At 37.6% G+C, this 14,687-nt stretch overlaps 1 protein-coding gene across 2 annotated transcripts in view; it reads left to right on the forward strand.

Moving 5' to 3' along the window:
- Nucleotides 1-2,876: 2,876 nt before the first annotated feature.
- Nucleotides 2,877-14,687, forward strand: part of SMARCC1 (SWI/SNF related BAF chromatin remodeling complex subunit C1) — a 159,517-nt gene continuing 147,706 nt past the window's right edge. For both annotated transcript variants that reach the window (XM_074197712.1, XM_074197713.1), the window contains exons 1-2: nucleotides 2,877-3,086; nucleotides 8,234-8,353. In XM_074197712.1, the coding sequence (XP_074053813.1) occupies nucleotides 2,877-3,086; nucleotides 8,234-8,353 (330 nt within the window). The remainder of the gene's footprint in view (nucleotides 3,087-8,233; nucleotides 8,354-14,687) is intronic.

Below are 14,687 nucleotides of genomic sequence, written 5' to 3' on the forward strand. Positions count from 1 at the left end.
GTACCTGCTGCTTTTTCACCTGCCTGTTGCCACAGGACTTTGAGAAGGTAAAAATGATAAGATGGATATCTTTTGATAAGTATAAATTGGATTTAAGTGAAGCAAAGTTGAATGAAGCTGTCACTCTTACCAAGTCATCAAAATTCAGAGGTAAGTCAAAAGTGAAGATGAATGAAGATGGTTTGGGATGCAGTGATGACCTTGGCATCTTCAATGTCTAACCAAGCTCTAAATGATCCACAAGACTTGCTTCAGTCACTTTCATGGCCTATTGGCAAATTGTTTACATTCCCCCTATTCTACCTGGAGAAATCTTCACATGCTTGGGGTAGATACTCCCTAAACTCACTAACAGGTTTAAGATCCTCCTTTGATTACTCTCAACCAGGTTTAGCTTACTGAAACAGTTTAGCATGATGTTGCCACTCTGTATCCTACATCTTCTTGGAGTCACAGGTGAGAGTTGGGTAGTAGGTACACAGCCAATGTGGAAAGAAGTCCTAAAATGGGCTTGGTATCCCTCACATCAGAAGTAATAGCTCTTTCTCAACACTCATATATGTCACTCAGGAGATACATTGAACATGGTAAACATAGTAAACTTTTGCTTGTACTATCAGAGGGTTGAGTCTTAGAATTTTTTTTTTTCGGTTTTTTTGCAAGGCAAATGGGGTTAAGTGGCTTGCCCAAGACCATATAGCTAGGTAATTATTAAGTGTCTGAGACTGGATTTGAACCCAGGTACTCCTGACTCCAAGGCTGGTGCTTTATCCACTATGCCACCTAGCTGCCCCTGAGTCAGAATTTTTGATGTTTTAGATCAGGTTCTTGACTTTCCCTGATTCTACAAGTTAGAAATGCTTGCAGTTCTCAGATTCTGGTGGCAGAGGAATTGTAAAGTGGTGATTAACTTCTTGGGCTGAACTCATTTTCTATACCTTGAGGCACTGAACCTTCATTCCAAGATGGCAGATTACCCATCATATGGAACAAAGTACAGTGTCCCTCAGCTCAGTATTCCAAGAAGCACACTGGTCCATTTGTTACCTTTGGTGCCCCTTGGTACCTTGGTGGGTTGAGATCTGGGGTTTATGATAGTTTAGTGTCCTTTTAAAACTAGGTCTTTCTTATATTGGACACCTAGAAGCTGAGGTCTGGGGTGAATAAGCTATGCCTTTTTGGAGGTAGTGGAATAGAAGCAGGGACCAGCTATTATGACCCAGTTATTTTCTAGATATGGAAACTGAGAACCTTAGAGCTTAATTATTTAGTTGCCTGAGGTCACTCAACATAATCTCATTCTTCTCTCAACTCTTTCTAATATTCAAAGGTCAGAGGAATTTTTATAGGGAGATAGATGGCCCAGTGGATAGCATGTTTGGAGTCAGGAAGATCTGGGTTCATTTTACCTATGACTTCAGGAACAAGCCACTTAAGCTGTGTTTGAGATAATATATATATAAAACTACTTTAAATGTTATATACAAGGTAGGTTGGTGATACAGTGGATAAAGCACTTGCCCTGGAATTAGGAGGACCAGAGTTCAAATTTGACCTCAGACACTTAATACTTAGTAGCTGTGTGACCTTGGGCTAGTCACTTTAACCCCATTGCCCCACAAAAACAAACAAAAGTTTTAGACTTTAATCTAAGGAGGACAATTTGATTATTCTGATTATCTTGCAAAAATCTTATCTCTGGCAATTTGCCTCAGAAGACTTCTCCAAGGGGCGGCTAGGTGGTGCAGTGGATAGAGTACCTGAGTTCAAATCAGATGTTTAATTATGACCTAGCTGTGTGGCCTTAGGCAAGTCACATAATCCCATTGCCTTGCAAAAAAGACCAAAAAAAGAAAGAAAAGGGCCCAAGAGCATCTGAAGAGGTCAGACTTCATAATGAGAACTTGGTATCTGCAATCTGGACAAAAGGGGCCGGTGATTATTCAAGTCCGGAGAGGTTCTTTTCTTCAATCAGTGGGCTTGGAAGCGGGGTGGGAACAGCAGCTGGAGTCCAGCCCCTAGCTGAGGGCCCCTGGACAAGCCACTTCACCCTGGCTGCCTGGCATCCTGGGCCACATCTGGCCTCAGCTGGCTCTGGGGAGCAAAGGCCGGCGGTGACCTCTGTATCTCAGCTCGGGGATATGAAGGAAGAAAGAAAAGAATCCGGGTTGCTATTCAACGCTCGGCTTCCCAAGAGTGAAATGAAGGCCGAATTCGGTCATCTGCAAGGCTCGTTCATTGTGTGGCCTCGGGGATGGGGGGGCCGGCGCCTTCCGCGGAGGGAAGCTCCACGGGGCCCCGAGGCCCGCCTTCCTCCGTGGCAGTTCCCGCGCTTGTTGCCTGTGCCGGATGCCAGGGCCCTCCTGGGGAAGGGAGGCCATTCTAACCAGCTCCGTTTGGTAGAATGAATGAATGAACGAACGAACGGGAGAGTTCCCCAAGCAAGGACGCCGAGGAGTCAGCCTTTCTCCATCTTTGGGGCCGTGCGCAGCGCGGAGAACCTGGAAACCAATCCACAGAGGAATGCGGGCAGCGGCAGAAGAGAGTGGGTGCCGGCTGCGCGCGCACCCGCAGCAGCGCGGGGCAGGGTGGGGAAGTGGGTGAAAGGACGGAAATGCCGGGGCCCCCGGAGCGAGCTCGGCGCATGCGTCCTCACGTGCGTACGGCCGTCCCACGCTTTACGGGCCGGAGCGCGGGCGGGGGCGGGGCGGGCCTGGGCCTGAGGAGGAGGAAGTGGGAGGAGGGAAGAGGAGGGGGAGGGGCCGGGGCGCGCGCGAGGCCGCCCCGCTGGAGTCGGGAGGTGCGCGCGCAGGCGGCGAGTCCCGGAGCAGGCGGCGGCGCGGCGGCGGCGGCGGCGGACACGGCGGACGGCGACAATGGCCGCGGCGGCGGGCGGCGGGGGCGGCGGCGCCCCGGGGGCGGCGGCGGGCGGCGCGGGGCCCGGGGGAGCGGCGGCGGCGGCGGCCGTGGGGCTGGCGCTGTGTCGGCGGAAGGACGGGGGCCCGGCGGGCAAGTTCTGGGAGAGTCCGGAGACGGTTTCCCAGCTGGACTCGGTGCGGGTCTGGCTGGGCAAGCACTACAAGAAGGTGCGTGGGCGCGGGGGGCGCGGGGCGCGGGGCGGCGGGAGGGCGGGCGCCCGCGGGGTGGGGGCGGGGAGCGGCCCGCCATGAGGGACAACAAAGGGCGGCCCGCGCTCCCCGCACTGGGCGGCGCAGCCGGCCGGGGCCGGGCCGCAGCCTCGGGGCGCCCGCGGCCGGGCCGCGACTGTCGCCTCCAGGAAGTCTTCCCAGACGGGCCGGCCTTTGTCTCCCCGGCCGGCCCGGGGAGGCCCGACGCGCTTGGGGGTGCCCCGCAGGGGACGCGAGCACGCCGCAGCTTTCCCCCTCAAAACTTTGCAGCCAAGGAGCACCCTTTTTCTTCATCGATTTAAAAGAAGCAAAGACGTGAGAATCCGCAGAATTTGGAAATCTGATGTTTTTTTTTTAAATAAAACCCCACTATAATTCTTCAAAGTTTGCAAAGCGCTTTACCTATAAACCAGTAAGATAGATTAGCTTCACTTCCAGATAGGTAAATTGAAGCTGAAAACTTACTCGGCCTCCCCTAAGCCACAAAGCTTTCAAAGCACCACTTGAATTCAGTTCCTACATCTGGTACTTTCTGTACCTTTCTACTTTTTTTGAGGCTTTCTTTTTTTTAAAAGACGGTTGAGATGTAAAGTTTGTCAATTGGGGAAAGTGGATAAAACCAGCCTGAAGTTTTTGTTTGGAGTTTGTAACCTCTGAGTAAGGTTACAGAAACTTGTGAGAGAGAGGGAGAGAGAAAAGCATTGAGAGTTTTTGATGGTTGGATATTTTTAAATCTATTTTTTCAATTTTCAACATAAATCCCATTCATCTCCAAAAATGATATTCTATCTGATAACCATGAATTTCTACTTTACCTTGATTTTTTTAAAATGCGTTTATGTTTGTTTTCATAAGGAGCTCTGGCATGTTTGCTCTTCCTTATGAACTTCCTCTGCTCTGAAATTAATCGAATATTTACAATAAAGTTAATAACTAGAGTTAAGCTTAATAGTAATTAGTTGCTTGTTGCCAAGCACAAGTATAAATTTCACTTTTTGATGTAGCAGTTCTGCATCTGAAGTCATTACTTTTCTAGATGTTTTCACTACAGCAGATTGCAGAGGGAAAAGAATTTGATATTACAGGACCTTAGTCACTCATTTGTATGACTTTGGAAAAGTCATTTAATCTCTTGGTCTCAGTTAACTCATTTTTAAAATCATTAGTTTTGTTTGGCTAATTCACTTAACATCTTATCTGGCTCTGGATATATGAACTTAATGGGTGTAAGAAAATAATTTGCCAACTTTTATCAAATGGGAATGAATTTTTATTATAGTCAGTAAGAGTCTTGTGAAAGGTTTGTGGAAATGAGCTTCATTGATTCTCAAATTTTTTTGATCTCAGTACTATTTCATACTCCTGAAAATTATTGAGTGCTTTTGTTTATATGAGTTACTGTATTGTAAATTGAAATGTCTTAACATTATTATAAAAACAGTTTTAATTTCATGGATCCCTTGAAAAAGGATCTTGACTATTGAGTTACCTAAGTCACACTTTTGAAGATTTTATTTATTTTGGGTTTTACAATTTTTTCCCCTAATCTTTCTTCACTCCCCCACTCCCCCACAGAAGGCAATTTGCCAGTCTTTACATTGTTTCCATGGTATACGTTGTCAGATCACACTTTGAACATTATCACTTCACCCCACCCCTGTCTGTCCTCTTCCAGTATTCCCCCATTTTTTAATTTTTTTATATTTTTGTCTGGTTGCTTAAGGATACAGTCCTCAAAGATATGCTTGAGGTATGACACAGTTCTGAGACTCACCTGCAGAACTGTCTGCTTTGTTATTTTGTTAGAAGTGATGTTTTTGTTCAAGTGGCTTAGGGGTCACTTTCAGCTGACTTTAGAGCAGATCCAGATGTTCAATTCTGAGGAAGAAACTAATTCCTCTTATCTTATTTTTCTTAGACACTAAGTTTCCAAATGTGTATAAAACTATCTTGAAGTTTTTGTTTGGAGTTTATAACCTCAAAGTAAGGTTACAAAAATTTATGAGAGCAAAGCATAGAAGATTTTTTTGGTTGGATTTTTTTATTTTAATTTTTAAAATTTTGAACATGAATTCCATTCATCTGCAAAAATGATTCTATATGATAACCATAAATTTCCATTTCACCTAGCTTTTTTTTCCAAAAAAAAAGTGTAAAATACATTCATGTTTGCTTTTATAAGGAACTCCACCTTTTGTAAAAGGTGGACTGTGGGTGGAGTATAGTTATATCCTATCAGACAATGTTTTGTTAAACTGCTTTAAAATTTTTTATTTTAAAAATCTTTGTTACATGGTCTGAGCATCAGAGGGCAACAGATAGATTTAAAAATATATGATGTAAAAACAAAAGCTAGCAATAAAAATGTTTTAGAAATAGATGATGTAGTTATGGAAAATATTTTAATGTCTTAAAATGTTTTAAATTAAATTCTGATATTTTGTATCATTTTCAATCTATAATGAGACCTGGCCAATCAAAGTATACTATGTATTAAACTAGAGATTCAATGTTATTCTACTCTAAAATTAGTTTGTTGATATTTTCATTGGTGCAACAAATAAGATTTGAGTACCTTCTAATCCAAAGTAGTGGAAGTTATGCTAATTGAGAAACAAAGATTGTTACAGATTTTTGTCCAAGGATTTTACAATGTAGATGGGGGAGACAAGATAGTTACTAATGGACTGTTAATATCCCTCAGAGCAATGTTTGAGGAGTGCTGAATGTAAGTCTATATGGTATATACACATATATAATCGACAATATTTTTCCTAACCTCTTTGACTGAAAATATATTGTCTGTGCATATAAAACTACTTTGTTAATTTTTAATCTTAATTAGCATTATTTTTGATTTAAATAGTGAAAGTACTTTGAAAAGTACAGTACTAATGTCAGGTGGTAATATTGTTACTTTTGTATTGTACCTAAGATTTTTATTTTGGTAAGATAGAATACAGATATGCTTGTGTATGTGTGCCGCATGCCCTTGTGTGCTCTCTTCTCTCTGTCTCTCCCTCCCTCCCCCTTCCTTCTTTTTCCCTCTTTCCTCTTTTCCCTTCCCCTCCATGTGTCATGTTACATATTTTGATTTACTTACAAATATCAGTGAAACTGTTAAAAGCTTTTCAGTATGCAAACAAAAATTATTGTTCATTACTTAACTTTCTGTGTTAAGTTTTCAGGTGTGGGTTGGGAATGAGCTACACTAGTTTTCATAGATAAATATGCTCTATGAGATTAATTTTGATTTCTTGTTCTTGGGTAACTAAATAAAGAGTCTGACTAGAATCAGATATTAACTATCTAGACATTCAACTTCTTGATAATAGGCCAGGAGATATTTTAATGAGAAGGGGAGAGAAGAACCTTGTGGTCTTTAATTTTTTCCAATCAAAAAAAGCAAAACACCCAAGCCCATATGTTTATTTATTTTTGTTGTGGCTTATAAAACTTAGATATAGGACAAGTCATCAGACTTTGAAAATGCTTCTTTTTCTAGCTATGAAAAATATGTTCACAAGATTTTCCATTTACATTTAATGAACTCCTATGAAATAAAATTTATATTAGCAGTCACTTGTGTCAGTAATATATTTAAAAAGTTTTTTTCACTGATGTATCTAGGAAAAGTTGGAACTCCAGAAGTGGTATGTAAAAGAATTTAGTACTACTCCATGAATCTAATCCAGGCTTTACCATTCTGTGTTAACTGAGTTAACATTCCTGGACCTCACTTAGCTCTCCTGTTTTTAAGAGTTGTTTGAACTGGATGAGCTCTAAAGTCTCTCCAGTTCTCAGTTTTAATCCTTAGGTATGCATTGTACTTGTGTTGGGAATAGAAAATAACTGAAGAAAAAGAATTGTTACTACCTCTCAAATACTATTCAAAGAGCATATTGTCATTTTTAGTTTGATTGTTACTTGTAAAGCAACAATCTTTTAAATCTTCTTTTGAAGAATTCTTTTTCTGATGGTTGTGAAAGTATTTGAAACATTTGGCAACTTAAAAAAAGTGTGACTTAAAATGATTGTACTGAATGTGTTAGTATATTGTTGGTTGTCAAACTTGAATTCTGTCTGCTTTAAGATAGGAGTTAGAATGATTGGAGATTGCCTGGGGAAAATAAAGAAGTTCACTTATAAATACTAGTTGTCAACAGTTAATTACAGCTTGGCTTTTCCATTTATACATTGAAAAACTAATGCATTTAAGCAAATCAAAACTCCTTGAAAATGTTGTAAGCTTTTAAAATAATTGTCTTTTTATATCAGGTCATATATATGATTAGCTATAGCACAGAATAAGATCTCTTTAATCTAATGGACAGATGACTTTCCAGTAATGGTACACTGCACAGCTATTATCTTGTAGTGGTACCCATTAGTCTGACTTTTAAAAACATTTTGTATAATAGAAACAAACAGATTAAGATTGAAATGCTGAATAGAGCCTGTCAAGTTGACTTGAAGATAGGAAATGAGGAGGAATAACTTGTGTAGTCTCTTTCCTGAGAATGGAAGAAATTACTGTAAGGTTGTTAAAGCGAGTATTTGGTTTTTTTTCTTTGTTTTTTGTTAGGGCATAGACTTGGGAAATAAAGGTGAATTTGTAACTTCTGGCAAAATTTGGTACATTAATAGCATTCCACTGAGTATTAGCTGTAATCTGCTAAAACATATAGCTCTTAGTATCTCACAGATTCATACCCCTAAGATGCTGTTGTTTTGCTCTCCATTTGAGTAACTTGTTTCTCTAATTACATTGAAAAATTCTCAGATCATGGCTTATTCATTTCTTATATACAGAATTTTCCACTGCTTTGGAGTAGAAGGAACTTAAATAATTGTCGTATAAAAATATTAATAGGAATTAATATGAATAAAATAATACTGAATCTAGTTTTAATTCATAGTATGAGCATTTCCATTGCTTTTTTTGGACATTTTTTCCTTTTTTAATAAAAGGATTGTTGTTGTTTTAGGTTGAACGCTGTCTTTTAAGTGTTATTTTTCTGGTGTTTAAGAATATTATTTATCTTCTTGTTAACACTCTCTGTAGCATAAATTTCGCCAAGATTAAGAATTTTATTTTTTTGCAGTATGTTCAAGCAGATGCTCCTACGAATAAAACTTTGGCTGGGTTGGTAGTACAGCTTTTACAGTTTCAAGAAGATGCCTTTGGGAAACATGTCACCAATCCTGCCTTCACTAAGCTTCCTGTAAGTAGCACAATGGACACATTGCTATATCAGTTTTACTTACCTTCTGCTCAACATGTGCAATTTATGTATATTTCTGAAGGACAGAATTATCTGTGGCTATTTCCTACCCTCTTGTTAGGATAGCTAAGTATCCCAGTAGATTGAGTGTCAAGATGAATCCTCTTCCTGAATTTGAATCCAGACCTCAGACAGTTTCTTATCTGTGTGACCCTGGGCAAGTCACTTAATTTTCTTTGCCTCAGTTTCCTCATCTGTAAAATGACCTAGAGAAGGAAATGATGAATGATAAATTCCTCCAGTATCTTTACCAAGAAAATCCTAATTGGGATCATGACTGAAAACTGAACAGCAAGAAAGACAAGATCTTGTTAGTGCTTGAAATAAAAGAACAATAAGAATTTAGAAATAAATAACCCAAAATAAATAAATAATTTAAAATCACTTTTGGACTCCGCTGCTTTTCAACAGTAAGCCAGGAACTCACAAATCAGGATATATCATCTCTGTATGGATGATTCTCGATGATTATCAATTTTCATATCTCCTGAACTAGCCCTAATTTCTTTGCTGAAGTTCAGTCTCACATCTCCAATGACTTATTAAATACCTTCATTTGCATTTCCTATAGACAATTCAAACTCTTAACAAAACCAAGCTCATCTTTCCTCCCAATCCTCTCCCAAGTCCATTAAGATTGATCATCACTCCCATGTTGCTGTTGGGGTATACAGTGTTCTTCTGCTTCTGTTCATCTTGCTCAGCATCAGTTCGTGCAAATCCTGTCAGTCTGTGCAAAAGCTTTTTAACTTAGTGTAATCAAAATTATCTAGTTTGTTTTTAATGATGTTCTCCATCTATTCCTTGGTCATAAACTACTTCCTTTCCATAGTAGTGTACATATACCACAATTTGTTCACCTATTCCCCAGTTGATGGACATTGACTCAATTTCCAATTCTTTGCCATCACAAACAGGACTGCTAGGAATATTTTTGTGCAAGTGATGTTTTTACCCTTTTTCATGATCTCTTCAGGGTATAGACCCAGTAGTGGTATTGTTGGATCAAAGGGTATGCACATTTTTATTGCCCTTTGGACATAATTTCCAAATTGGTCTCCAGAAATGTTGGACGAGTTCACAGCTCCACTAACAATATATTAGTGTCCCAGATTCCCCACATCCCTTCCAACATTGATCATTGCCCTTTCTGGACATATTGGCCAGTCTGAGAGGTGTGAAGTGGTACCTCAGAGATACTTTAATTTGCATTTCTCTAATAAGTAGTGATTTTTTCTAAGTTTTTTTTTTTTGCAAGGGTTAAGTGGCTTGCCCAAGACTACACAGCTGGGTAATTATTAAGTGCCTGAGGCTGGATTTGAATTCTGCTATTTCTGACTCCATGGTTGGTGCTCTGTTCACTGTGCCACCTAGCTGCCCCTAATAAGTAATGATTTAGAGCAATTTTTCATATGACTATGGATCATTTTGATTTCCTCATCTGTAAATTGCCTTTGCATATCCTTGACTATTTTTCAATTGGGGAATAACTTCTTTGTTTTTTTTTTTTAATTTGACTCAGTTCTCTGTATATGTTAGAAATGAGTCCTTTGTCAGAAATACTAGTTAAAAAAATTGTTTCCCAATTTACTACATTTCTTTTGATCTTGGTTACAGTAGTTTTGTCTGTGCAAAAGCTTTTTTTAGTACTTAATTGATAATCTTTTATTCACGTATTTTTTCTTTTTTAAAAAATTAAAATTTTTTTAAATTTATTTTTTATTAAAAATATTGTTTGAGTTTTATAATTTTCCCCCAATATTATTTCTCCCCCACAGAAAGCAATCTTTCAGTCTGTGCAAAAGCTTTTTAACTTAATGTAATCAAAATTATCTGGTTTGTTTTTAATGATGTTCTCCATCTCTTCCTTGGTCATAAACTACTTCCTTCCATAGATCTGACAGAAACTATTTCTTGATCTCCTAGTTAAGCAGAAATTCCTTGATCTCCTAGTTAAGCAGAAAAATTGTTATAAAAAAGGAAGAAAAAACATGGGAGCATGGAAGAATAAAAGAAATAAGGAGTTTTATTACTCCACAGTCATGGAAGAAATGAGTTTGCTGTTTTTTGCTTCTTTAATCTTTATTCTCTCCTTTGTATTCAAAACTGGACACAATATGTTCCTGTAATCAACTAAACATATATGCATAATTAATTTTCTAGATTTTTTACCATTATTTTCTTTTTCTGTTCATTTTTTATTTTTGCAAGGCATTGGGGTTAAATGACTTGTCCAGGGTCACACAGCTAGGTAATGCTCTTTGCATGTTCTGTCATTGTACCACCTTGTGGATCTTGTGTATTTTATTTAATGGTGCAGTTCATAACCTTTTCACTTCTTCATTTTATCCATCTTCCTTAGAGAGTCAATCCAGTGTACAAGGATCCTTCCTATAGATTTCTTATTGGCATTGGATAGATGCTAGTGGAGCCCACTGATTGCCTTACCTTAATTTTTGGTCAGAGAATTCTCTTGATGTCTTTTACATTGCTTCTTCTGTTCAGTTCTTTGGGTATATGTAGTCCACTCACTCCTATCATATATCTCTTTATTGTTCCATGGATGACCCAAAATTTTAATTATTTAGAGATTAATATTATGTGATTTGTAGTCATGTGGCAGCACCAGAAAAACATTAATTTTTTAAAAAAGGGTTCTTTTTTTTTTTCAGAGAGAAGCTTGGGTTCATTTAAAGCACTGCACAGTTGTAGAAAAACATTACAAGGGGTGGCTAGGTGGCATAGTGGATAAAGCACCCACCCTGAAGTCAGGAGTACCTGGGTTCAAATCTGGTCTCATACACTTAATAATTACCTAGCTGTGTGGCTTTGGGCAAGCCACTTAACCCCGTTTGCCTTGCAAAAACCTAAAAAAGAAAACAAAAAAAATATTACAATTTGTGCTCTAAATTTTCTTTTTATTTTTTTATTCACAGTATTTCTTAGACAATATGTAACCCCAAGGCCAGCACCTCAAGTTTTCTCTCGGTTTGTATATCAAAAACTGGAGAAACATTTTTCTTATTTAGCCAAGTCTTAATAAAATGACATCTTAAAATAATTGTTTTAAATACTGAAATATGAATAAGCTATTTTTTTTAAATGATGCTTTTTTTTTTTAACAAAGCAATGGGGTTAAATGACTTGCCCAAGACCACAGAGCTAGGTAATTATTAAGTGTCTGAGGCCTGATTTGAACTCAGGTACTCCTCCTGACTCCAGGGCCAGGGTCCTATCCACTGCACCACCTAGCTGCCCCTAAATGGTGCTTTTTAAAGAAATAACAGAGATTTCCTGATGTTCCTTGCCTCACTGAACTATCTTATGGTAGAAAAAAAGCAGTCTATGTATAGACATTTCTTAATTAGGGAGCATTGCATTTTCCTTATGCATACATCCATAATGTCATTCATGAACAGGAGCATTTAGGGGACCTGACCATTTTTAAGGTTTTTCCCTCTTTAATTTGAACTGTGTTCTGCTTCTTCTCCACAACAATAATAAATACTCAGTGTTGGAAGTAATTTCCAAATCAGTTTTTTGTGTGTGTACAGTTAAACCATTAACTTGTTAATGCCAAGATAAAAATCAATAACAAATTAGAAAGCCAAGAATAAACAAATAATGCTGTTCAGTAGAAACACCAACAGCTTAAACTAGCTAATCAAATGCTGAAAAAGGGAAATGAATAAAAGTGCTCCATTAATGTAAGCTCTCATTTCTTTTTAGTTTTTTGGCAATGGGGTTAAGTGACTTGCCCAAGGTCACACAGCTAGGTAATTATTAAGTGTCTGAGGCTGGATTTAAACTCAGGTCCTCCTGATTCCAGGGCTGGTGCTCTATCCACTGTACCACCTAAACCTCCCCTGCCCCATTTCTTCTTAAATTTTTTTCTCATTTGCATGTAAACCAAAATTTTTAACATTTGCCTTAAAAATTTTGAGTTTCAAATTTTCTCTCTTATTCCCTCCCATCTCCTTGAGAAAGATGGAAGGAATTTGATATAGATTGTACATCTGTAGTAATCTCATTACTTTTAGTAGCATTTCTCCAAGCTATATCTCTGAAAGGGAAAGTCTGTTTCTTCAAATAAGTGAATAATTTGCATTTACCTATATAGTTTCTATTAATTCCTTCATAGACTCTTATTTTTTAATTTTTTTAAATTGAAATTTTATTTTATTTTTCCAGTTATGTGCAAGAGTAGTTTTTCAACATTCATCTAGTTGCAAATTTATGAGTTTGATATTTTTCTACCACCCTCCCCCTTTTCCATGGTGGCAGTCTACTTACTAAAAGTTGTACACTCTTGTGCTTAACATATTTCAGTACTAGCCTTGTTGTGAAAGAGGAATTAGAATTAAGGTGGGGAAACGGACAATAAAACTGCATATTCTTTTATCCAGCAATACCACTTCTTGGTCTGTTTCATAAAGAGATCACAAAAAAGGATCAAAACCCCATATTGTTCAAAAATATTTATAGCAGATCTTTTCATAGTGGGAAAAAATTGGAAATGGAGGAATGACTGAACAAACTGTGGTATGTGGATGTGATTAGTACTATTCTATAAGAAATTATGAGGGTCAGGACTTCATAATAGCCTGGAAAGATGTGCAGGAACTGATTCAAAGAGAAATGAGCACAACCATAGTAACATTGTACACATTAACAATTTTTGATGATCAGTTATGATGGATTTTCACATTTCAGCAGTATAATAACCGAAGACAAATCTAAAATCCAGAGGAGAAACTATGAAGTAAATGTAGATCAAAGCTTAATAGCTTGAATTTTTAAAAATTGACTTGTGAATTATGTCTTTTTTCATTCTAATGTTTTTTTCCCCCAATTTGGACTTGATTCTTTTACAACATGATTAATTTGGATTTATGTTTAGAATGAATATGCATGTATTGCTTATATTAGATTACTTTCTGTCAGGGGGATGGGGGAGGAGAGAAAATGAGGGAGAGAAATGCTGAAACCTTGCAAAAAAAGATAATTGAAAATTACAATTGCATGTAGTTGGAAAAATTGATAAAACATTTAATTAAAAAAGAACTAAAGGGAATAAAAAACATAAGAAAGGAACATCATAAATGAAAATTTAAAAAAGTAAGCATGGTATACTTTGCTCTACATTCAGACTCTAGTTTTTTCTCTGAATGTGAATAGCATTATCTCTAGCAAGTCTCTCAGGAGTGTCCTGATCTCTGAACTGCTAAAATGAGCTGCATCCATCATAGTTGATTGTCTCATAATGTTGTTGTTAATGTGCACAGTGTTCTCTTGGTTCTACTCACTTCACTCAGTATCATTCTATGGAATCTTTTTTTTTTTTAAAAAAAATCTCCAAATATATTAAAAAGCATTTTTAACATGTAAAAAAAAGTTGAATTCCATATTCTCTCCCTTATCTCATCACCTACTTCTTCTTGAGAAAGCAAGAAATTTGACAGATTATATCCAGATATATCTATGTATGTATATGCATATAAGACATACTTCCATGTTAGTTGTGTTGTAAATGAAAATACAGGCCAAAAAGAAAAGAAACTCAAGAAAAATAAGGAAAAATTTTAAAAGTACTCTTTGATTTGCATTCAGATGGCTATTGGTAAGAATAGCTAATTCATTCGCAGTTGATCATTTTAAGAGATTGCTGTTTCTGTGTACAGTGTTCTCCTGGTTCTTGATTATTTCACTTTGCATCAGTTGATGTAAGTTTTCCCAGGTTTTTCTGTGAGCATTCTGTTCGTTTCTTATAGCACAAAAATAGTATTCCATCCCAATTATATACTACAAGTTATTCAACCATTTCCTGGTTAATGGACATCTTAATTTCTAGTTCTTTGCCATCATGAAAAGTGCTTCTATTAACATTTTTGTACTTAGAAGTCTTTTTCCTTTTGTTTTTTTTATCTCTTTTGGGGTTACAGACCTAGAAGTATTTTGCTGGGTCAAAAGGTATGCACATTTTATCTGCAAGATGATGAGCAGAGCCAGGAGCATCAGTAAACTAATTGAAAGAAGTATGCAAGTCAAAATAGTATGCATGAGAAAGGGAGCAGTTTCCCAAAGCAATGTGGAAGCTCTCCATTTAGACTAGGCCTAAAGCTCCCCAGATGCAAACAGAAGTTAGTACCTGTTAAGTTTATACTTGTGTGTGATTAGGCAACATCTGTTACCAGATATTTCTATGGCTTTGTTGTATTTATGTGAGTATATAACCCACATTTTTACCTCTTTCCCTTAATTTTTTATTATTTTT

Source organism: Macrotis lagotis, chromosome 8, assembly GCF_037893015.1.
Source record: "Macrotis lagotis isolate mMagLag1 chromosome 8, bilby.v1.9.chrom.fasta, whole genome shotgun sequence".
Lineage (NCBI taxonomy): Eukaryota > Metazoa > Chordata > Mammalia > Peramelemorphia > Peramelidae > Macrotis > Macrotis lagotis.